General features: G+C 35.3%; 1 protein-coding gene across 2 annotated transcripts in view; it reads right to left on the bottom strand.

Annotated features, from left to right (window-relative positions):
* The window catches only part of PSPC1 (paraspeckle component 1), a 78,096-nt gene that overhangs the window by 17,615 nt on the left and 33,643 nt on the right, over positions 1–26,838 (bottom strand). For both annotated transcript variants that reach the window (XM_045072422.1, XM_004778237.3), the window contains exons 5-6: positions 19,190–19,274; positions 7,346–7,451 (exon numbers count right to left, since the gene is read on the bottom strand). In XM_045072422.1, coding sequence (XP_044928357.1) covers positions 7,346–7,451; positions 19,190–19,274 — 191 coding nt within the window. The remainder of the gene's footprint in view (positions 1–7,345; positions 7,452–19,189; positions 19,275–26,838) is intronic.

Genomic DNA, 26,838 nt, shown 5'->3' on the forward strand with positions numbered 1-26,838 from the left:
TAAGTACAATAGAGTGACTTCTGATAAAGTGTGTGTAGAGTTTAAGGAAGGCTCAATAAGCATTTCCCTTTGGAATTATTCGGAAGTCTTTTAAATATGAATGAAAAAACAATTATTTATAATTATATGATTGGGACAATCATCCATCCTGCTTTGCCTGAGCCAGCCCGTTTTTCTGCCTGCTATAAAAAAGTAACTTCATTTTTTTAAGATGTATATTTTTATTAAGCTAATTAAAATTTTATAGGCACACATTCATAATTTAAGATATAATTTTTAAAAAGATCTGTCCTCAGTCACACTTCCATCTACTCCTGATTCCTTCATACAGAGGAAAACACTTTGTTCTTTACAGACCCTGTCTCCATATTTTAAATTATACAATTTTATTTTCTTTTAAGACATTTTTACTTTAGATATCTAAATATTTAGCTTAAGAAATTAGCTCTCTTATATGCACCCAATCCCCATTTTTCTCTTTCCATCTTCTGAGTGTAGTTCTTCCAGTTGATTAAATCAATATTTAGTTGCTACATTATTATTACCTTTTAAATATGATTCACAGTTGGGCAATTTATTGTGCTCATATTTAAATAGTACCCATATTCAGTTGTCCCAATCAGAATAAAAATTATGTTTTCCCCTATTAAAAAATCCCGAGAAGGGGCACCAGGGTGGCTCAGTGGGTTAAAGCCTCTGCTTTCGGCTCAGGTCATGATCCCAGCATCCTAGGATCAAGCCCCACATCAGGGTCTCTGCTCTGCGGGGAGCCTGCTTCCTCCTCTCTCTCTTCCTGCCTCTCTGCCTACTTGTGATCTCTAATAAACAAATGAAGTCTTTAAAAAAAAATCCTGAGAAGTTTCAAAGAGAAGTGAAAGGATCAAAGATTTCCATAGCTGGTTAAATTTGATACGTATCTTCAATTCAAATACTCTGTTGTCAAAATCCCTAAAGATGACTTCCAAAGTACATGTAAACATTACCAATGTAAACACCTATAGATTTTTGTTTTCACTTGACTACAAGTCTAATTCCAATTAGGCTCCATCCCAAATATCCAGAAAAGTTCCTGGCTCACTGTAAGAAACACATTAAATTATTTTAGTAAATAAATAAATGAAAACATTAATAAAAACCTGTTTACATCTAGAGCATTATATGGGAAATCACTGCAATATAACTGATAGAATCAATTCTGATCTTTACCATCATGTCTAAATCACTGGAACTGGACTGCCACTATGAACAGCAAGAGGTATATATACTTAGCTACCCAGCAAGTCAAACCTAAATCTGACACCAAACCCTACAGCAAATAATTCTTCGGTCATATCCACAGAAAAATAAAGATGCTATAAACACTCCTTGTGAAGTATGTCCTTTGTTTGAATGCTTCAGGTGTTTAGACTTCCAAAAAACAATCTTCTTCTGCAATACAATTAAATCACTTGTTAGAGCTAAAAAATTTATATATAAAGAGGAGTAATGGCCAGGTGGAAACCACAAAACGGCAACTTCTCTCAAAAATTCAAAAATCATTTCAGAAAATATATTTGTACCTACTCGCTAGTAATTAATGATTATGGTCAGTTCTCTGTGTCAGGACCTATTAATGAAATTTTATTACTGGCTAGAACTTCTGTTTTGATTTTGTACATGGCACATCAGGGAAAACTGGGTCATAATCAAATCAGAGAAAAGAAACAATGCCCACTCAAGAAGCAGGAAAGAAGACTAACAAAGAAAAGGCTGATTAAATAGGCCAAATTTGGCAGTACTGATCAAGAAAGCCTAACAAATGAAAGAACAATGCTTTATGTCTCTACTAAGAAAATATCTGAAAACTCTAAGATAATCAGCTATGGGGTAGTGATGCTTTATCAGTTCTTCCAGTAACTTCTGCTCTGATTTATAACCACGACTACCAATAAACCTTCAGGACACTACTTTGGATTCTTCAGGGACCTTGATTCTAAGATATGAGGTGCTCTGTTCAATAAGCCTTCTAAAAACACTGGAAAAAAAACATATTAATTAATAAATTTGCATTTTAATTCACAAACTCTTTGGAGTTTGGTTAAGACGAGTCACTTTTTATAGATTACCCCCAACTCTCAGACTGGACTCTAGACCAGGGGTGGGCAAACTTTTTTGGCAAAGAAGCAGATAGTATGTATTTCAGGCTTAGCAGGTCAAAGGGTCTTGATACAGTCTCATACAGGTGTGTCATGACTAGTCAATCTACCATTTTTGGACAAAGCAGCCATAATCAAAATATAAACACAACTGTATTCCAATAAAACTTTCCAAAAACAGGCAATGTTCAGATTTGGCCTGGCTTATCCCAGTCCGTCAACCCCCAGTCTAGATGAAATACTTAAAAAACAAAAAGTTAATCCATCATTTGAGACAATACCTCCTCCATATATAGGCTGAAAGCTGAACTAAAAGTTGTCACACCAAAATCCCACACAGCACTATTCACATAAAATGCTGGGGTACTTCCATTAAGTGTATGAATCCTATCCTCCATGTTGACTGGCTCTGAGCCCTCCCTTCAAACTCCCAGGATCCATAAAAAATTCAACTACTAATATTCTTATTTCAATATTTCAACTATATCTCATTTCAAGATACAGCCAATTGTCTTCTATTTTGCTAATGAAAATAAAGAGACTGAAGAGCTGCTTAAAATGCAGATTCCATGGCTCCAACGCAGACCCACTGCATCAAAAATATTTGATGAATTGAACTCAGACATTTTTTTTTTTAAGTTCGAAAAGATGTGATGCACAGGTTGAAAATTACTAAATTTAGCCAAAAATGTGATCAATGGAGAATGTATTAGATTCTACTGTAATCATGAAACGAATCCATTTGTAGGCTGGAGACCTAAGGGGAACAACCTACGTTTTTAAAAACGTCCCTGAGGGTTTATTATGCACTATTTGAAAAACACTACCATGGAAGAGGCATTACACCCTTAGCCTCTGGCTACTTCTCCTTAATGGTCTTGGCCTCACTATATAATATACTAGAACTACTCTGACAAAGAAACATAACTGAATCAAATTATTGCCCTAGCATATAATATACATTTATTTCCAGGTTTATTATGCACATGTGTTTAAACATCCAGGGCTATTCCCACCTACTCAAACAAAAGTAAAAATTCTTCAGTATCAATTCATGTATGTGTTTTGAAACAGATCTGAAGGGCTATTCTTTTATTTACTAAAAAACAAAGATTAATATTTACATCAAATACAAACTTCTAAAAAAAAAAAAAAAAACACTCCTGAAGTTTTAAAATAAAACAGCATCCCATATAAACAGTGCCCCAATTTACCTAAACAAAGTATTTTCTAACTACTTGATGCAACTGCTAAAGCTAGAATGAGATTTAGATGTTCTTATAAAATTATCATTTTTCCCAAGAAAGCAAAGCTTACTCTAAAAAACTGCATTAAAAAAATTATAATTAAAATCTTCACTTTACTCCAACACAAACTGAATCCACAGATAAAGACAGGTAAACTGAAGCACTAAAATGTTTAAACTACTTCATCTATATTAAGTGAAGCAACTTAACAAAAATAAAAAAAAAAAAATCACAAACATTCATAAGAGATAATCTCATACATTTTTATACTAACACTGTAACTTACTGTGATGTGTCCAAAAGTTTTAAAATTGTGGTAAATAGAAAATTTCAACCCAATAAGTACTATCAAGAAAATGGTTTGGTATTACACTCTACAGTATGGTAAAAGTAAAGATAAACTTAAATGTATTTAAAACACAGCATAAAAATAAATACATTGTTATGGCTGTCAAAAATACATTATGCTACAAGTGAAAATTAACTGTTTTATTTATAATTACCAGAGTTATCAAAGAGCTTGACTTCTAAGAAATAAGGCATTATTTCATGACTTCTAGTTGATGAGGTGCTGACATATCCTTAAAACACTTAAAATTATTTTTCAAGACACAAAATATGGAAATCAGTTCTTATTTTCTACTTCAAAAGTCCATACTACTATCTGTGTCGGAATATTCCTAATAGGAATATTAGAAAGAAATGAGAGGTGGCATCTTAAACCAAGTAAATCTGCTTTATACTAATTACTCTTACTACTTGGGCAAGCTGAACACTTACCATTTGATTCCTCCCTTTAAACTGAACAGTGAAAAAAGAGAAAGCACGTAAGAGGGCCTAATTTCAAAGCTTTTAAAAACAAAAACAAACATTAAATTTAACAATTTTTTCCAAAGACGGTTTTAAAGTAAATGAAGAGTAACTGATAAAACAATTACCTCAATGTTTCGTCTATTAACACAAAACAGTCAAGACCTATAAAGAATTTTTGTTAACATTTCTTCAGTGCTTGATTAGCTTATATTAACAAGCATTATGAAGCTAGGAACCAATTAAAACTGATACCAAAATGATGAAAAACTTCTGTCTATCCAAAAAACTAAAAATCTGGCAAAGACTGTATTTCCCCTAAAAATTTAATTCCTTTGTTACATACTATTTTAAGTATGGTTCCTCTTCAGAAAATTAAGAACACAGTTAACTTTGTGGCCTAACAAGAATATTAATTAAAAACAGAAACACAAACATAAAAACAAAAAACCTAGCACCAACTCTCCAGCCCAGGATTCAGCCAACTTCTTCTGTACAGGGTCAAAGAATATTAAGTACCTTGTGTTTTTTGAGTCACGGATACTCTAATATTCTCTTATTTTCCTTATCTATCAACTCTCTAAAATGTAAAACCACTCTTAGCTCTGTGGTAGAGTGGCAGAAACTGGGCACTGGTCCAGCTGACTTCTGCTCTAGCCAAATTAATCTTACGATGTTTCAAATATACAAATTATACTTTAACTACCTGAAAACAAAGATATCTTAATATCTTAATAATAATACCTTAACATTAAAATATAACATTTACATTTTCAATAAGAAATTTATTTTCAATAAATGATCTATTTTTGAAATGCTTTAATAAACCCACCATGAATATTTTAAATATGTAATTCATTTATTCTCAAAGTTCATTGGTAATTTGTAAAATTCTACCCACCAAAAAATTAATTTTAAACATACAAATGTTTTAAAATTAAAACAAGAATTTGCAGTATTTCAATTTTAAATTATAGCAACATTTCCAAATAATTTTTGAATAGAAAGGTAAATTTAAAATCTGTCCTTCGTTAATTATGCCTATATTATATGCCACTGAACAAATATAAAAAACACTGGTGTGTTTTTAAAAAATTTCTATGAAATAATTTCAAAGAATAAAGAGCCTACAAACAAATTTATGATATAGCCAACTTAAATGTAACAGGAGAATACATTTTACTTAATCATTTACTTTTAGTCCCCTAAATTATTTATGTATATGACATTACAAATAGCTACACATATGCTCCAAGAAAGCAAAATTTATGCCAAAAAAATAGTAAGAAAGCTAATTCCACCAAATCTGACTATAAGCAAGTACTTTAGGAAAAGAAAAGTTCAGGTACATAAAAGGACGAGGAAGAATTTCCTAATCCTCAATGGAACAAAATAAAGTTTTCCTAGGAAATGTATTATATGTGGTTTACATCTTGATTATACTTGAAAATAAAAACTTAGTCACTAGTTTTCAAAATATGGACCAAAAAATTTTAATTCCACGTAGTTTTATAACATCATAAAATATCCTCACATTGATAAATCCAACAGATTATGTTCACATTTAACAACCAAAAGACCTAAGACCACATTTAAAATACGTCATAGGCAAAGACTATGTATCCAAGTAGGAAAAAGAGAATTGCAAAATGATGCTAGAAATGCTAGAAATTAGGAGAAAATATGCAATGCTTGAAAACTCAACTAACTTGGTAATGGAATTTAAAAATCAATTAAATTAAACATTTAGTGTAACTTATAAATAGTAAGAAACCTCTCTAATTGAATTTAAATGCCACATAATTTTTAGTCAAAGGATATTTACTTGATGTAACCAAGATAAAAATTTCTTGTTGTTGTTATACAAGTTAGGGTGCATTTTACTGTGTGTATTCTTTTTTAGAAAAGTTTAAAATTTTTCCAAGGGACAGAAGAATGGGGGCAGAAGGTCCGCAAGAGTCAGTGACTTGAATTAATACTTTTAGCCTCAGAAACTTTATTAAAGAATGACTTCTGAATAGCTAGGGAAGAAAACACCAGTAAATATTTTTCAGAATAATGACTATTAAAAATGGCACTCATCTAAGGTGAATAGTAAGACTTGTTAGTTCACATTAAGAACATGTGGATTTTAACATATCTGAAGTATCCTTGTTTGCCCTATCATTTTGCCTTCCCAAAAAAACCTCAGTAAGACCAAATCTTCAGAGCTCCAATTTAAAAGAAACTCAGGGACAGAGAAACTTGTTAAACATCACTGCAAGGATAAATTCAACAAAATCCAGGATGTGAGAAACAACAAGGGTCTGTTTCTTTAAAAATTAAGGAAAAAATTTAAAAGGTGAAGAGAAAACCTACAGACTAAAAACACTGGATTTGTCAGTCAATTTGAACCAGTTATAAACAAAATAAAAACCTTTATAAAACCTGGGCACATGTGGGTTTTACTAGTTAATATTAAAGAAGTAACAATTTTTAAGATACGACAAAGATATTTTTTAAAAGAGTCCTTATTTTCTAGAGATACATACTGAAACACATATTTAAAAAACCATATAAAGTCAGGGATTTAATAAAAAATAATTCAGGAAGGGTGGATAGATGAAAAGATCAGATATGTAGCGGTAACTGTCATGGTTGGGTGATGAGAACATACTGGCCTACATTTGTATTTGTCTAGTATCCTCTAATATAAGGAATTTTTTATTTATGTCATTCCATTAAGTTTATTTATTTAAATCATCTCTATGCCCAATGTGGGGTTTGAACTCAGGATCCCAAGATCAAGAGCTTCATGCTCGTCTGACTGACCCAGCCAAGTGCCCCTAAAGAATTTTTATTATCAATAAATGTTGAAATTCAATCAAGTAGAGATGATAGATTTACCAAGAATTCTAATTTAGAACCATATATTAAAAAAAGATAAAAATTGAAAAAATTTAACATCCTTTTTATAAAACATTAATAGTATCTTCAGAAACTACTTATAAGTTATTGCCTGTAAGAGGTTAAGAAAATCATTAGTTTAACGTACACAAACATGACAAATTCGTAAAGATTTAAAAATATATAAACAAATATCCAAAGAATTCTAAATATGCCTTGTCCACCTGACAATATAAAATAATTTCAGTTAACTAGTATTTTACTTACATTTTCCATATAATTTGGCTTAAAGCCCTCTTGTTGTCGCCTCAGTTCCTCCTGTTCTCTGTGTCGGATCATTTCTTCCTCACGGCGTCGATGCTCTTCCTCATGTCTGAAAGATTTTCAAATAAAAATTTCAGCAGAGTTGACATGCAAGCTACGATCAAGTATTTTATTTTATTCCAGGTAAAACAAAATCATTTAATGAGTTACTTGATACAAAATCTGTAAATGATGACTGACTTAATATATTTACTTTCCTTCTAGTTTGCTCTAAGCCTTTAATAAATCAAATATCCCAAAGAAATAAAATAACTAGAATAAATAAAAATACAGAGTAATAACATGTAACTAAGTTGGTTAATATATTTATAGTCAAGAAATCAGGAGTCCAATAGCTCAAACATGCATTCTATTACTGTATAAAGAGAAAAGCCTGGGATCTATCACTGGCATAATAGAGTTCTTAAAGGCACACAGAACCAATCCTGATAGAGACTATTACAAAGAACAAAACTGCCTAGTCAAAAAAATGTGTGTGTGTCAAAGGAACCCACAACAAACCCTCTCTTCCCCATTTTATCAACCCACTGAGGAAAACTTCTGGAACAGGTGTCAGCCTACCATCTGTTTTTATAAATATTTATAAATTAAGTTTTAGAAGACGATCATTTACTTAATGTCTATAGCTACCTTTGGGCCAGAGCAGTGCTGAGTAGTTGAGACAAAGACCGTATGACCTGCAAAACCTAAAATATTTACTATTTAGCCCTTAGCCCTTTCCCAGAAAAAGTATGCCAACCTCAGCCTTAGAGGTACGTGGGAGAAAAAAATATTGAACTATATGTGTTCAGAATTACAAATAAGTCAGTAACTAGTTATGACTAAGAGAAAAAAGCCCTACAAAATAATACCGAATAGACTCACATTATATTGGCATTGATGTCAATGCAAATTCAAGTATATATATCCTCTACTCAAAAAACAATTTCAAGAATGAAGACTATATAATACTGATGTCCTCTCATTGTCTCATTTTCTACATTGCTTTTGTAAGTACCTTCCTACACTAAGACTCGAATTTCAAGATACTATTGTTTCCTGTAGAATGCGTCCCCAAAACCAATTCCATGAACTTTAAAAAAAAAAAAAAAAAGGTGTTATTTCCCACGGACAACAGAAAACCCAGCTGTTAGAGGAGTCTGGGTCAGACCACAAAGCAAAAATGTTCCTAAGGGATTTTAAGCAAAATCTAGACTATTTTGAGATTTTTCTCTAAGTCCCCAATACATATTTCTATTCAGATAAACTGAATTTTAAATAAAGTGGGTAATCTACTTCTTAGACATTAACACACACATAAATTTTATGGTAAAGAAAATATTTTCATATTCACACAGCTGAAAACATATATATGTAGAGGTAAAAATCCTCCATCCAAAAACTCCACTACATAAAAAATTAAAAATTAAAAAAATAAAAAATAAAACTCCACTACTACGTATGTTTTGAAACTGATTTTTCCTGATTTCAAAAATGGTCCATATACAATTACTATATTATTATTATTTTTTAAAGATTTTATTTATTTATTTGACAGACAGAGATCACAAGTAGGCAGAGAGACAGGCAGAGAGAGAGGGGGAAGCAGGATCCCCGCTGAGCAGAGAGCCCAAGGGAGGGCTCGATCCCAGGATCCTGGGACCACAACCCGAGCCGAAGGCAGAGGCTTAACCCACTGAGCCACCCAGATGCCCCTACAATTATTATATTATTAACAGGATCTGGGACAGCACCCAACAGTCAAACACACTGGTATTTCTGCAGTAAGATGAACATTCACTTTTCTGAAAATAATAAAGGTCTGACAAGACACCTACATAAACGTAGGTCAGGTTTTCTCATCAAATAGGCTCCTGTCAGATCCTGCCACTAAATGATACATGAAAAAGCTTTTGGTTTTCTAAGTTTTTTTGGTTTCAGAATTACAACAACAAACTTATTCAGGGATAACTTAAGACATGTATTAGAATTTTAAATGGGCAAGTCCATTTCCAATAAACTAAAAAGAAATATCTATATAAATGTGCAAGAATATATGTAAACATAGATATACACTGTGGCATTAAAGGCAAGAAGTTGGGGCGCCTGGGTGGCTCAGTGGTTTGGGCTGCTGCCTTCGGCTCGGGTCATGATCTCAGGGTCCTGGGATCGAGCCCCGCATCGGGCTCTCTGCTCCGCGGGAAGCCTGCTTCTCTCTCTCTCTCTCTCTCTCTCTGCCTGCCTCTCTGCCTACTTGTGATCTCTGTCTGTCAAATAAATAAATAAAATCTTTAAAAAAAAAAAAAAAGGCAAGAAGTTGAAGACATGATCAATTATAAATGGGAAACAAGTATGGCTCATTAATGCCAAGGAACACAAAACAACTGTTACAAAGGCACATTTGCATTTACTAAAACAAAATAGTATCTAAAATATAGCTGTCACAGAAAAAAGCAAGTAAATAAACAGCATTCCTATTACTGATTTTAAAAATCACCTGTATGACCACAGAGGGGGGTAGAAAATGTTTACATCATACTGGGAATAAACTGAGAAACAGGACCATTTACTTTACATATATATCACTGAGTTTTATTTTATATTTGTATTGCCATGAAATTAAAAAAAAAAAAACAAATGAAGTATTTTAAACAAAATTTGCAATGTACTTCTCCCATTCTTAAAGCAACTTTTTTCTGATAAAACGTGAGAACAGATTTACAAATCAGGAGTAAAAAGGTAAAATCATTTAAAACAGTTATTTTTTTCCTTCCAGTCCTCTGTCCATAAATTCAAGAATTTCTATTTTGTTTAAATAAGTTGATGCCACACTAACAATTCTATAATCAGAACTTACAGATAATAGTCACATATTCCCTATCTTATATATATATGTATATACATATATACACACACACACATACCCAATTTTCATTTTTTCTATTTCACAAGATGCTTTAATGAATATTTTTATATGTATATTTACTGTCTCTTCAGGTGAAGGATAGATAACTTCCTAGATAACATTTACAAATGGAACTAAAAAAGTATGACAAATTTTAACATCCTTCATGTTGTAACAATTGGAAATAGATAAAACCTCAATTTTACAATTTAATTTGAACCCACTAATTATTTTCAGGTCTCATATATTTTTCTATGATTTTGATCTATAAAGTAAGCTATGATATAACTAATGGATAACAATGTCCTGCTACTATTTGTTTTAGCACTATGCTCTCCACACCTATTCAAGGACTCAGTACAGAAGATATTTATAACAAATGGCATAAAATGAGCAGAAAGGTGATAAGAGAATAAAGAAATAAATGAACTATTAAGTGGTCAAGTCACAGCTTGAACTAGATCATCATCCCCTGTCCTAGTATTCCTTCACTGCCACAGGCTCTGAAAAATTAAGTGACCTATGAGAAACCCAGTAATTTATTTGAAGCACTGAAAGGAAAACTGGAAACCTGCATACTCCAAATAAATTATTTCTCTCAAAATATACTTTCTTAAGCCAGTTTTGTCAATGTTCTAAGGTCAAACAAAAAAGCAGAGTCTACACTCCTGGCTTGTACAGCAGTAGCCTCAGTCAGCTGTATTTCTTCAGTTTAACTGCTATAATTTTATTTGCTTTGTCTTGCAAGTACAGGACATATTTGACAATTATTAGTGTAAGTTCCTAGACACATTCAGTCTTTCTTGGTCTTTCATGAACTTGACTTTCTTTTTTTCCTAGTGGCAGATAGGTAGGTTTCATTGAGCTGGGCTGGGGCAGAACAGAATGCTCACCCACAGCAGAGGGTAGAGGTGAGGTCGAAAATAAAGTATGATTTGTACTAGAATCACAAGTTTTGGCTATGCTGAGAGCCAAGGGCCTAGTTAGCTGGGAGGTGCAAAGTCTGACTTTTCCGTTGATTGTATCTGCAGCAGGAGCAGCGGGAAAGGCAAAAAGCCTGACTTTCCTGCTGGTTGCATCTGCAGGAGGAAGCCAAGGGGAGGCAAGGAGTCCAGAAACTAGATTCGTGGAGCATAGGGAGGGAAGTCCAATCTGCTGATTACCATGTTCAATCTGTTTTTTTAAGTACAAGGCACCACAAGGCTGAAGAACCTCTGTCTGGGTGGGCTAAAAGTGGCCGGGCACAGATTCACATAAAACTTTTCTTGAGCTGCAAGAAAAGCTCGTGGCTTCTCTTCCTGTAGGACCAAAAGCTTCTCCTACAACTTCAGGATGTGCTCCTTGGTCTCCTTTAGTAACATTCTCTTTCAACTTCTCTTTCTTCCTTTTCTTCTACTCTTCCTCAGCTTCTGTTCTACCATCTTGGACACCGCTCCTTCCTCCAGCAGACCACATTCCTAGCTCCATCATGTGCCATTGCAAAACCCAGGCGATGGCACTGAAAAGCTTGGGGGCATTCCAGGAATGCACGCACAGTGCTGCTGGGGTACTTGGGCTATGGGAGCCCTGCTCTGTCATTGACTGCTAGAACTTGTACTAGACCTGTGGGGCAGTTTCTCAGGGTATACCATGCCCAGCTGAGGCAGAAGCCTACCCAGGTGGTGCCATAGTCAGGTGTCTAGCACTTGCCACCCTGACTTCCTAGCCTTGCAGGAGAGGTCTACCATGCACACAGAGCCAGGCCACGGTCTCCAGCCTGGGTGCGCAAAACACCTTCCTCTCCACTCCCTTCAGAGTGAACTTAACACTTTTTTAAAGAGAACTGATAATTTTGTACAATGTCATTAATCAGGATTCCTGTTATATTTCCTCATGGACTAGCCTGAGGTTATAAATTTTTTGCCAAAAACGCCCAAAGAAGTAACAATGTATCTCTCTGACTGAATAGTATCAAGAAGTTCCTGGTACTGATGTCTTACTACAGGTAATATGAACCTTAATACATGGTAATGGTGCTATCGCTTCTCCACTCTACATTTACTGTTTTTCCATTTGTACCTAATACAAATGAGTATTCAAGTTGTGTTTCTCAAGTTTCAAGAGAAACTTGAACATTGGTCAGTAAATCTTGTAACTTTTTATTATTTATGTCTGTAACTAATTATTACTATAGTGTCTGTCCCACTGGTGATTTTTCTCTCAATCCTTCCATACTGATTAACTGGAATTCTACTATAAAAACAGTTGTTCATTCTCTTCCATTTATTTATTCATTGAATTATTTACTTCTATCAGTATGGATTCATGGTTATATGCTTTATTCTACAGTTTAAAATCTAATACTATAATTTCTTATTTTGTTGCTGAAACTGTTCCAACTTTGACCATTTAGGAGCACCTTCAGTTTGCCTCCTGTGTAGTTTCAGTATGCCCCATGTTTTATGAGTACAGGCCTACTTTGTTTTATTCAGTTTTGCTTTACTGTGCACTACAGATACTGTGAGATTTTTGGTGTTTTTTTTTTTTTTTTTTTTAAACAAATTGAGGGTTTGGGGCAACTCTACATCAAGCAAGTCTATTGGCCCCATTTTTTCCAAAAGCACTTGTTCACTTTGTGAGTCTCTTTATCACATTCTGGTAGGTAATTATCACAATACTTCATCATTATTATTATTATATTTGTAATGGTGATGTGTGACCTTTGACACTGCTCATTGTTTTGAGATACCACAAACCATACCCATATAAGATCAAACATTATCAATAAATACTTTGTGTGTTCTAACTGCTCCATTAACAAGCTGTTCCCCCATCTCTCTCCCTCTCATCTGTCTTCTTCTCTGTGGGCCTCCCTACTCCCCGAGACACAACAATATGGAAATTAGGCTGATGCCTAGACCTAAAATGGTCTGAGTGTTCAAGTGAAGAGCTGCATGTCTCTCACTTTAAATCATAAGCCAGAAATGGTTAAGCTTAGTGAGGAAGTCTTGCCCAAAGCCAAAAAAGGCCAAAAGCTGGGCCTCCTACAGCAAACAGTTAGCTAAGCTGCGAATGCAAATGAAAAGTTCTTCAGAGAAACTTAAAGTACCACTCCAATGAACATACAAATGGTAAGAAAACAAAACAGCCTTTCTGTTGAAATGGAGGACTTTTAAGGAGTTGCATGGAAGATCAAACCAGCCACAATACTTCCTTAAGCCAAGACCTAATCCAGACCAAGGCCCTAATGCTATTCAATTGTAAAAAGGTGAAAAAAGTGAGGAAGCTGCAGGAAAAGGTCTGACGCTAGCAGAGATCCAGAAGCTGCCATCAAGTTATCCAGAAGATCTAGCTTAGATAATTAATGAAAGTGGGTACACTAAACAACAGATTTTCAGTGTAGATTAAATAACCTTATACTAGAAGAAGATGCCATCTAGGACATTCATAGCCATAGAGGAGAAGTCAATGCCTGGATTCAAAAGATAGGCTGAATGTCTTAATGCTATTTGGTAACCTGAAGATGAAGCCAATGCTCACTGACCATTCTGAAAATCCTAGGGCCCTTAAAAATTACACTCAATCCACTCTGCCTGTGCTCTATACATAGAACAACAAAGCCTGGATGACAGCACATCTGCTTACAACGTGGTTTACTGAGTATTTTAAGTCCACTGCTGACATCTACTGATCAGGAAAAAAAGATCCCTTTCAAAATACTGCTGCTCACTGACAATGCACCTGGTCCCCAAGAGGTATGATGGTAATAGACAACAAGATTAATGCGGGTTTCATGCCTGCTGACACAACATCCACCCTGCAGCCCACAGATCAAGGAGCAAATGCAATTTCAAGTCTTATTATTTAATAAATACATATTATAAATGTATAAATACATTTCATAAGGCTATACCTGCTGTAGACAATGACTCCGCTGATGGGCCTGGGCAAAGTAAAACGAAAAACTTCTAGAAAGGATTCACCATTCTAGATGCCATTAAGAACATCTGTGTTTCACAGGAAGAGGTCTATCAACATTAACAGGAGTTTGGAAGAAACTCATTCCGACCTAACCCTCTGGATGTCTTTCAGGCTGAGGGGTTCAAGACATCAGTGAGGGAAGTAATTGCAGATGTGGTGGAAACAGCAAGCAAACTAGAAGTGGGGCCTGATGATGGGAGCACATTGCTGCGATCCCATGATAAAACTTTAAACAAATGAGGAGCTGCTTCTATGGATGTGCAAAGAAAGTGGTTTCTTGAGATGGAATCTACTCCTGATGAAGATGCTGCGAAGACTGTTGAAATGACAACAAAGAACTTAAGCATATTACATAAATGTAGTTGATAACCCATCAACAGGGTTTGAGAGGATGGACTCATGATTTTGAAAGAAGTTCTACTGTGGATAAAATGGTACTAAACAGCACCACATGCCACAGAAAAATCCTTTCTGAAAGGAAGACTATTCATGAGGCAAATTTCAATATCATCTTATTTTAAGAAATTACCACAACCACCCAACCTTCACCAACCACCAACCTGATTAGTATTTTTTTAATTAAGGCATGCACTTTTTAAAAACATAATGCTATTTCACACTTCATTAACTACAGTTTATAGGTGTACATATTAATGTGCTGGGAAACCAAAGAATTCATGTGACACACTTCATTGTGATATTCACTCTACAGCACTGGTCTAGATCTGAATCTGCAGTTATCTTCCAAGGTATGTCTGTAAGAGAGGTTTGAGAGGATTCCTATTCTTAAGATTTTATTTATTCATTTGACAGAGAGAGATCACAAGTAGGCAGAGAGGCAGGCAGAGAGAGAGGAGGAAGCAGGCTCCCCGCTGAGCAGAGAACCCAATGTGGGGCTAGATCCCAGGACCCTGGGATCATGACCTGAGCCGAAGGCAGAGGCTTTAACCCACTGAGCCACCCAGGCGCCCCGAGAGGATTTCTATTCTGAAAGAAGTTCTACTGTGGGTAAAATGCTATGAAACTGCATCACAACTAGAGAAATCGTTTGGGGAATAAAGTAAAAAACCACCACAGCCTTCCCAACCTTCAGCAACCACCACCCTGATCAGTCATCTGAAAGAGAGTCCACAATTGCCACAGGCTTCTCAACCTTTAGCAGGCAGAAGCCCATCAACATCAAGGAAAGACCTTCCACCAAAAAAAAGATTATAACTCACTGAAAGCTAAGATGACGGTTAGCACTTTTTATCAATTAAAGTGTTTTTTCATTAAGGTGTGTTTATTTTTTTAGACCTAATGCTTTTACACACTTGTTACACTATAGTGTATAACTTTTACATGCACTGGGAAGGCAAAAAAATGCATTTGATATACCTTATTGCAATATTTGCTTTACTCCAGTGGTCTGGTACTGAACCTGCAGTGTATGAGAGATACACCTGTACTTTCTTATTCCCTGGTACAACATTCCAGGCTCAGGCTGGACTTTTTAGTCCAGGAATCAACTACTTCTCCACAAAACCCTAGCTCCTTTTATTAGAGAATAGTGTTTGGAACAAGAATCTAGGCCCTCTATGTGTGCTGTTACTGAGGCATCCCATCATTGCTTCTAGGTAGAAAGGAGTTATGGAATGTATGTATGTATGTATGTGAATCTACATATTTACACACATCTGTACTTCTCTAAGTTAAATACCACTGAGTTCTACTGATAACCTTGATCCCAATTCATCATCACAGGATTCATTTTAGTTTTAGCCTTTTTCTCTTTTTTCTTTCTCCAACAATGAGAAACCCGTGTTTCCTAACCTATATTTACTGATCTGTTCGCTCAAAAAAGTATATACATTCTTTTTTTTTTTTTTAGATTTTATTTATTTATTTGACAGACATATCACAAGTAGGCAGAGAGGAAGGCAGAGAGAGGAGGAAGCCCGCTCCCTGCTGAGCAGAGAGCCTGAGCTGAAGGCAGAGGCTTTAACCTTGAAACGCAATGTTACTTACTTGCAATTGCAATTATTCATTTGTTTGTTTTTTAAAGACTTTAATTTTAAGTAATCTCTACACCCAATGTGGGGCTCAAACTGACAATCCCAAGACTGAGTTGCATGCCCTATGACTGAGCTAACCAGGAACCCCCATTTGTGTGGATTTTTTTAATGCCTTCTTATGATTCTCCTTCATTGTCTGGTTAAATTATTTTATTTTATTTTTTGGCAAGTGAAGGGTAAGATTATTAATTCTAAAAGCCTAATTGGCAAATATAAATACAAAGGAAACATGGAGTCAGAGTTTTATATAGGAGGGAAGGCTTCTTTTTCTTTGTACAAGTAGAACACACTTTAACATACTTAAATACTTACAACTCTTAACATAAAAAGGAAAAAAAACAAAGATGAAGAAATTGGAAAAAGGTCCCTTGTTTAAGGAGATTATATGGGGAATTTTATATAATAGTGATTCTCGAACTTTATGATGCACACCAATCATCTGGAATACTAAGCACAGGTGGTAGGGCTCTACCCTTATAATTTCTGATTCACAAGCTGGGGCATGTGGGGGCTTATAATCAGAATGCTGACATTGTCTACCCAAATATCTTAATTTGAGAATAAGTAATTTAGAGTAAAGAGCAGAGTAACTGCCAAGACAGAAACATATACACACTGATAAAATCAAGTATAAAATTAGAAAAAATACATTAAAATATACTGAATACTACCTATCTCCAGACCATAATGACACCTGACATCTATTCAAGGCTCTTTGCATTCTTTTTTATTTATTTGCCATTAGTACCTTACTTTCTACCACAAGCACTTACTACTTTTATAACACTTTAAAAAACAAAACTTTGAGGGGTGCCTGGGCAGCTCAGATGGTTAAGCCAGGCTCCCAGCTCAGAGGGGGTCTGCTTTACCCTCTTCCTCTGCCTCTCTCCTGTTCATGCTCTCTCTTCTCTGCCTCAAATGAATAAAATCTTTAAAAAATAAAACAAGGGTGCCTGAATGGCTCAGATGGTTAAGTGACGGCCTTCGACTCAGGTCATGTTCCTACCAGGGTCCTGGGATGTAGGCCCACATCTGGCTCTCTGCTCAGCGGGGAGTCTGCTTCTCCCACCCTTTCCCTCTGCCTGCTACTCCTCCTGCTTGTGTTTTCTACCAAATAAATAAAAACTATAAAAATAAATAAATAAAATAAAGCACAGAAAACTTTGGGGCATTCAGGTGGAACAGTTAGTTGAACATCCAACTGTTGGTTTCAGCCAGGTCATGACCTCAGGGTCCTGAGATTCAGTCCCCGGCAGGCTCCATGCTCAGAGGGGAGTCTGCTTGAGATTCCTTCTCTCCCTCTGACCCTCCAACCCACACTTGCTCTTTCTCTCTCTCTAAAATTATTTTGAAAAAAGTTTTACGGGTGCCTGGGTGGTTAGTCGGTTAAGCATCTGACTTCAACTCAGGTCATGATCCCAGGATTCTGGGATTGAGCCCCATATCATGTTCCCTGCTCAACAGGAAGCCTGTTCCTCCCTCTCCAACTACCCCTGCTTGTGTTCCCTCTCTCTCTGTCAAATAAATATTTTTTAAAGGTTTTTTAAGGGGCACCTGAGTGGCTCAGTGGGTTAAGCCTCTGCCTTCAGCTCAGGTCATGATCTCAGGTGAGCCCCGCATCAGGCTCTCTGCTCAGCGGGGAGCCTGCTTCCCTCTCTGTCTCTGCCTGCCTCTCTGCCTACTTTTGATCTCTCTCTCTGTCAAATAAATAAAATCTTTAGAAATAAAAAAAGTTCTTTTAAACAAAAAAACAAAATGTTAAGGTTTTCTTTAATCTATCATAGTTCTGTTCATAACATTTCCTAACTATTTTGATTTTTAACAACTTTTAAGAGTAACATTTATCTCATATTTCACAATTAAATACTGCTAGTACAAGAAAAGCTGTTAATTTTTATTTATTTATTATTTTTTGAAAAGATTTTTATTTATTTATTTGACAGAGAGAGATCACAAGTAGGCAGAGAGGTAGGGAGAGAGAGAGAGAGAGAGAGAGAAGCAGGCTCCCCGTTGAGCAGAGAGCCTGATGCGGGACTCGATCCCAGGACCCTGAGATCATGACCCAAGCCGAAGGCAGCAGCTTAACCCACTGAGCCACCCAGGTGCCCTGTTAATTTTTTTTTTTTTAATACATCTTGGATCAACCACTCCTCAAGGTCCTTATTTAACCTAGAAGACTTTAAGTTGACCATTACAGTTGCCCATTTTACATTGAGACTTTAAATACCCATATCCCTTATCATGTATTCCACTCCCACAAACCTTTTTTTTAAGCAAATTATCAGAAGCACAAAAATATATAAAAGCATTCACAATAGTATTATACACATGGAAAAACCAGAAACTGAAACTAAAAACTAAAATGTCCATCTCTAGAAAAATGATCCAGTAAATCACAGTACATTCTTACAACAAATTATATGCAATACCTAAGCCCCTTAGGTAAGTTCACAGTGAATGCAATCAAATGTCCATAACCAGGGGCGCCTGGGTGGCTCAGTGGGTTAAGCCGCTGCCTTCAGCTCAGGTCATGATCTCAGGGTCCTGGGATCGAGTCCCACATCGGGCTCTCTGCTCAGCAGGGAGCCTGCTTCCCTGTCTCTCTCTCTGCGTGCCTCTCTATCTACTTGTGATCTCTCTCTGTCAAATAAATAAATAAAATCTTTAAAAAAAAAATGTCCATAACCAGCTTAAAAAAATCATAGTTCCAAAAATTATAATAATTTATAGAATGATTCCCAGAGTACAGTCAAAATATAGATACATTTTGTTATTTTTTCTGTATTTTCCAACTTGTACAACTTGTTTATAGTAGGCAGTAGGGAATTTTATTAAAAACACAATGAAAACTACATATATTCACATATATATTAAATGATGTTCTTTTACCTCAGTTGTATTTGCTTCCGTTTTTGTAACTCTTGGTTTCTGAGCTCCTCCAAGCGTCTGAGTTCTTCTTGACGCCTCATGAGATCTATAAAATATTGATTACACATTAATATTTTTACCTTCCCTTTCTGTATTTTTTAAATCCATAATCACACAGGTTCTCTATTGCTGGCAATACATTTAGTAACTTATTCATACTCATACACCTAGCTTTTTTTGTATATTATTTTATAATGGGAAGATTATAAGCTATGTAATTAGTCAAGTAAGTATGCTTTCTGGACCTGTTTCTTCATATGTAAGAAAACAATAAAATTTATCCTAATTTTAAGAAATTAAAATGGGTAGTAACTGTTTTAATGTAAAGCCTGGAATATACTAAAAACTGAATAAATGGTAGCTATATTTTCATATATTCAGCTGGGAATATAAAGCCCAGAAAGATGCCTTGGGAGAAATGAGCAGAAGGCACATAAGAACAAACAGTAAGAATAATGGGACACTGTTTAACTTCCAAAGAGTATTTCTGCCAGTAAAATTAGCATAAGATTCCTCCCACACAAAGTCAATTTCTTATGAAAAAAGGCAATGAGAGAATTCTTATAAGTGGGGAAGGGCTGAATTCTGATACTAACAAGATTACTTTAAGCAAGATGAACAGGAACACCTGGGTGGCTCAGTGGGTTAAAGCCTCTGCTTTGGCTCAAGTCATGATCTCTGGGATCAAGCCCCCATCGGGCTCTCTGCTCAGTGGAGAGCCTGATTCTCCCTCTCTCTCCTGACTGCCTCTCTGCCTACTTGTGATCTGTCAAATAAATAAAATCTTTCAAAAAAAATTTAAAAATAAACAAGATGAACAGTCCCACAGTCACCAATCCCTAACATATCATCAAGAACAGGGGTTCCAGAAGAGTTTAAGATAAGAAAAAGTACATCTTTGCCCATGTGCTATAAAAATCTTAGCAATACCTTACTAAACTATGTGTGCATACACATATGGATTAAAAAATATCGAAATACTCTGGGTGGCACAATTATTGGTTGCTTTTATTTCCCTTTCCTCTTATCACATTATCTGAAATTTCTAATGTAAACATAAATTACCTCAATTAAGCATTTAATAAATCACTATATCAAAAACTTAAAAAACAAAATACTAACAGTTAGTTATTCTACGTGCCAATAGCCCTAATAATATAACCATAACAAAGTAGGCATCATAACCCTAACAAGGTAAACATTATCTTCCCCATTTTAATGACTGAAAACAGAATGAATTATGTATTACTTATGTCAAAGAAAAAAGATTCAGATTTATCAATGTATTATAACCATCCAGCAAGGGTAAGGTAGTGATCAGGGCATTCCAACAAGATGCCTCAAAACACTTAGCTACCTTAAAAACCATCAAAACCTACTACAATGATTTCAAACATTGAGACCATTAGTTGTCAACTTTAATTGCTTTTTAGAACTATCTAAGTACCTTTTAACCAGACCAATTAAATCAAAATCTCTTGTGATGGAGACATCAATGTTTTTTTTGAAGCACCAGGGCTGATCCACTGTACAAACATTGAGAACCATAAAACTATTAGATAACTGCTTTAGCTGGAGAAACCTGGTAGACACCAAAAATATATAATCTGCTTATATTCCTAAGAGGAAATGCTCCAATAAGCCAAAATATAGAAAGTGTACTATGATCACTAATTATTGAAGAAAAGCCTATCCAGTATATCCTGTATCAATTCTGTCATGGTTTTGCAGGTTAGCTGCTCTTAAATCAGGGACAAATTACCATATATAATAATGTAAAAATATGCATTACAGTTTCTTCCAGGAGTAAGAAAAAAACATAAACATTTGTTTTCTGACAAATGGACTTTCTCCTTCTAAGCTGTGCCGGTTGAGAAAACTACTTTAACCTCTCAGGTAGTATTTCCTCATCCGTTAACACTGATATAATATAGCTCAAACAATCCAAGAATAAAGTTTTCATAAAAGTACATTATCCAATTTAAGAGCACTATCAACTTATAGCAAAACTACCATTTACATTTAGTAAATTATTTAAGTTGCTAATATCTGAAGTTCCTGAAATTTTAATAAAGCTTACATATTTGTATAGTGCCAAAGTAATACCCTATGGGGGAATAAGTTGCCAAAAAAAAAAAAAATTTATATATATATATACATATATATATATATTATATATAGCTGGGATGTTTTCAATCTTTGATGCAGTAAATCACAGTCACAAGGATTTTTCTTAAAAAGAAAAAAAAAATCCAAAGGCATCATCCATACACTCTTTGAAATCAGCTTCAGCACTACTTATTACTAGGCCAAAAAATATGTGAAAGTTCTTTCCTAATTTAATGACAAAGAACATAAAATTACATCTATAATTTCAATATAATATAAATATATGGGAATATTATGGGAATAAAGACAAATTTAAAGTTTGATCTGGACTGTGTTTTCTCAATTCATATATACTCTCTGATCTAAGAGTCTACTTTCCAGAAATATAGGCACTGAATCTATAGATTTTAAGGGCGTATTTAGTCCCAAAGAAAAGCTGAAAACACTATGCTATTAAAACAAGATGTATCTTAATTACTAGAACGAAAAGACAGAAAAATATAATAAAGTACAATAAAATGTTAGTAACAGAATCTAAGTAATAAACACCTTAAAATTCCTTCAACATTATGTTTAAAATTTCTCTTAACAAGGGATGCATGGGTGGCTCAGTTAAGCATTTGACTCCTGATCTTGGCTCAAGTCTTGATATTGGGTTTTTGAGTTCAGGCCCTGTGTTGGGCTCCATCCATTCTGGATATGGAGCTTACTTAAAAAGAAAAAAAGAAAAGGAAAAAAAATTAACAAAATATCTGGGGCAGGGAACACATCCTGGGTTAAATTACTGGACTTGATTTAAGAAGAAAGAATCCACACATACACCCCAAGGTTTATAGCAGCAATGTCCACAATAGCCAAACTATGGAAAGAGCCTAGATGTCCATCAACACTTGAATGGATAAAGATGGGGAGATATATATATGCATATACAATGGAATATTATCAGGCCATCAAAAAAAGAAACCTTGCCATTTGCAATGACATGGAACTAGAGGGTACTAGGCTAAGTGAAATAAGTCAGAGAAAGAAAATTATCACATGCTCTCACTGATATGAGGAATTTGAGAAACAAGACAGAGGATCCTAGAAGAAGGGAGAGAAAAATGAAACAAGACAAAACCAGAGAAGGAGACAAAACGTAATAGACTCTTAATCTTAGGAAACAAACTGAGGATCGCTGGAGTGAAGGAGGGTGGGAGAGATGCGGGTGCTGGGTGATGGACACTGGGGAGGGTCTGTGTTATGATGAGCGCTGTGAATTGTGTAATACTATGAATCACAGACCTGTACCCCTGAAACAAATAATGTATTATATGTTAATAAAAAAAAACAAAGTAAATAATAAGAAACAAAAAATAAAATAAAAGAAGAATCCAGATGAAGTCACTTATGAGACAGAAAAAAATTCAGGCTTACTTCAGAAAAACATCCCCACAGAAACAGTCAATGTTAGAAGACAATGAAACATGCTATCAAGTACTTAAGAAAGGAAGAGAGAAAAAGATCATGAGTTTCAAACACCAGTTTAAAATATAAGGATCATACATAGTATTTTAGAAGACACAGACTGCAAGGAATGTTGTTTTTATGAACCCTTCCTTAAATCATGAGGATAAACATCAATCAAATGAACAGAAAAGTCATGGCTCATCTATTTAAAGTAGGGTTAAGATTTCAACATGTGAGGATTATCATGAAAGAACATTAAGCTGAAATGAAAACATGATATTGAAGAGTTATGTGCACTTCCCTGTTCCCTCCAGCATTATCCACAGCAGTGAACGCATGGAAACAACCTAAATGTCCATCAACGAGTTAATGGATAAAGATGTGGTGTGTATACGTACATACATATGTACATACTCAAAAAAGAATATTATTCAGCCACAAGAAAATGAAACCCATGGTTTCCAAACCATGGATAAACCCTGAGGGCATTATAGCTCACTAAAATATGCCCCCCAAAAAGAAAAAACCCAAAACACACAAATATTGCCTAGAACTTACATGTGGAATCTAAAAAACTCATAGAAACAAAGAAGTAAAAAAGTGGCTGTCAGAGGCTGGGAAGTGGGGTAAATAGGGAAAGGTTGATATAAAGGTAAAAACTTTCACCTGTAATAATAAGGCTTGAGAATTCAACATACAATTTAGTGACTACAGTTGGTAATACTGTATTGTGTAACTGAAAACTACTAAGTAAAAACTAAATGTTCTGCAACACCAGAAAATAAACAAAATCAGCTTTTACACTAAAAAGAAAAAACTTGGGGTGCCTGGGTGGATCAGTGGGGTTAAGCCTCTGCTTCCAGCTCAAGTCATGATCCGGGGGTCCTGGGATCAAGCCCCACATCAGGCTCTCTACTCAGCAGGGAGCCTGCTTCCCTCTCACTCTCTGCCTGCCTCTTTACCTACTTGTGATCTCTGACAAATAAATAAATAAAATCTTAAAAAAATAGAAAAGAAAAAGAAAAAACTTAATGTCATAAATGTAGACAAATCAGATGCAAAATAAAATTTGAAAGGAAAAGAGAATGAAGGAGGAATAAATTATGCCAATTTCCTTGTTTTTTTTCCCCCTTCAGTAATTAGGATCAAAAGACACTTAAAGGCAATTTACTTCCTCTACTTGATTTATCAGTATGAGGACATACATAAACAGCGATAATATAATCCTAAAATTCCAGTGGTGGAAGAGGAGAGAGTAATAACAAATGTATGGCAATTAATCTCATCTACTCAAAGTTTATAAACTATAGGAACAAAGATAATACAAAAATAACAATGAAGAAAACTCGAACTGCTTCTTATGCTGATGATCAAAAACAGGGAGAAGGAAAAAATAACCTATAATAGTATAATGGAATTTAGATATAGAAAGGATTAAATAAACATTAGCAAGGTACAAAAGTACAATTGTTTCCAGACTTAAGCTCTATTACAAAGCTGTCATCATCAAGACAGCATGGTACTGGCACAAAAACAGACACACAGATCAATGGAACAGAATAGAGAGCCCAGAAATAGACCCTCAACTCTATGCTCAAGTAATCTTCAACAAAGCAGGAAAGAATGTCCAGTGGAAAAAAGACAGCCTCTTCAATAAATGGTGTTGGGAAAATTGGACAGCCAGCCACATGCAGAAAAATGAAATTGGACCATTTCCTTACACCACACACAAAAATAGACTCAAAATGGATGAAGGACCTCAATGTGAGAAAGGAATCCATCAAAATCCTTGAGGAGAACACAGACAGCAACCTCTTCAACCTCAGCCGTAGCAACGTCTTCCTAGGAACATCGCCAAAGGCAAGGGAAGCAAGGGCCAAAATGAACTATTGGGATTTCATCAAGATCAAAAGCTTTTGCACAGCAAAGGAAACAGTTAACAAAACCGTAAGACAACTGACAGAATGGGAGAAGATATTTGCAATTGACATATCAGATAAAGGACTAGTGTCCAAAATCCATAAAGAACTTAACAAACTCAACACCCAAAGAACAAATAATCCAATCAAGAAATGGGCAGAAGACATGAACAGACATTTCTGCAAAGACATCCAGATGGCCAACAGACACATGAAAAAGTGCTCCACATCACTCGACATCAGGGAAATACAAATCAAAACCACAATGAGATATCACCTCACACCAGTCAGAATGGCTAAAATCAACAAGTCAGGAAATGACAGATGCTGGCGAGGATGCGGAGAAAGGGGAACCCTCCTACACTGTTGGTGGGAATGCAAGCTGGTGCAGCCACTCTGGAAAACAGCATGGAGGTTCCTCAAAATGTTGAAAATAGAACTGCCCTATGACCCAGCAATTGCACTACTGTGTATTTACCCTAAAGATACAAACGTAGTGATCCGAAGGGGCACGTGACCCGAATGTTTATAGCAGCAATGTCCACAATAGCCAAACTATGCACAGAACCTAGATGTCCATCAACAGATGAATGGATCAAGAAGATGTGGTATATATACACAATGGAATACTATGCAGCCATCAAAAGAAATGAAATCTTGCCATTTGCAACAACATGGATGGAACTAGAGCGTATCATGCTTAGTGAAATAAGTCAAGCAGAGAAAGACAACTATCATATGATCTCTCCCTGATATGAGGAAGTGGTGATGCAACATGGGGGCTTAAGTGGGTAGGAGAAGAATAAATGAAACAAGATGGGATTGGGAGGGAGACAAACCATAAGTGACTCTTAATCTCACAAAACAAACTGAGGGTTGCTGGGGGGAGGGGGTTTGGGAGAAGGGGGGTGGGATTATGGACATTGGGGGGGGGTGTGCTTTGGTGAGTGCTGTGGGATGTGTGTACCTGGCGATTCACGGACCTGTACCCCTGGGGATAAAAATATATGTTTATAAAAAATAAAAAAAAAAATTTTAAAAGTACAATTATTAAAACATATTGGTCTATCTATTAAGAATTAAGATGTACAAAATTGGGCGCCTGAGTGGCTCAGTGGATTAAGCCGCTGCTTTAGGCTCAGGTCATGATCTCAGGGTCCTGGGATAGAGTCCCGCATTGGGCTCTCTGCTCAGCAGGGAGCCTGCTTCCCTCTCTCTCTCTCTGCCTGCCACTCTGTCTACTGTGATCTCTCTCTGTTAAATAAATAAATGAAATCCTTAAAAAAATAAAAAAGATGTACAAAATTTTTTTAAAAATTTACAAAATTTTGCTATGATCCATACATAAATATCCACTGAAGCACTGCTTTTACTAACTGGAAAAAGAACCAGATATCAATCAACAGAGGATGAGTTAAATTAATTATATCCATTTAATAGTATCATGCACCCATTTAAAAGATGAAGCAGATCTTCTGTAGAAAGTACAATAGCAAGGTACAGAAAAAGATAAATAGGGGAGTTTTTGGTTATAAATACATATACATATCTACTGACATAGTCAAGTTTTCTTTTTATTAAGGGATATACAAAAGAAACTGCAAGGTACAAAAGAAACTATGATTCCTACAAGACAGTAGAAAGTGGGAGGAAGGAAGGGGAGGAGACACTTTTTCTACACTATTTGAGTTTCCTATTTCCATGATAGGTGAACTAAAGAGCTGTTTGTTTCTGCACAGCAACAGAACATCGATTACCTAAAGTTCCTCCTCAACCTGAATAAATCCTTAGAAATGCTGTATGAAATATAAAATTGTAGAACTAAAGTATAAATTTTTTTAAAAATTTTACAAACGCTAAAATTTATCACCTGCAGACTTTTGCCAAAATACAAGATGTACTTCAACAGAAGTAAACCCAGAAGGAGTAGGCTACACTACACAAAGTGCTTTCCTAATACTGTAAACCAAAATATTGTTAACAGAGGTTATAAAGAAACACACAAAAAGCAGTGGGAAAAAAAAGTTCATGGAAAATAACTTTGCAAAATTATTCTGCTTCAAAAGTTAAGCCTTAGGGATGAGGCAAATCTAAGAGTTCAGAAGAGCTTTATATAAGAGGCCAAAAGAAATG

Source organism: Mustela putorius, unplaced genomic scaffold, assembly GCF_011764305.1.
Source record: "Mustela putorius furo isolate JIRA1106 unplaced genomic scaffold, ASM1176430v1.1 tig00004035_pilon_pilon_pilon, whole genome shotgun sequence".
NCBI lineage: Eukaryota > Metazoa > Chordata > Mammalia > Carnivora > Mustelidae > Mustela > Mustela putorius.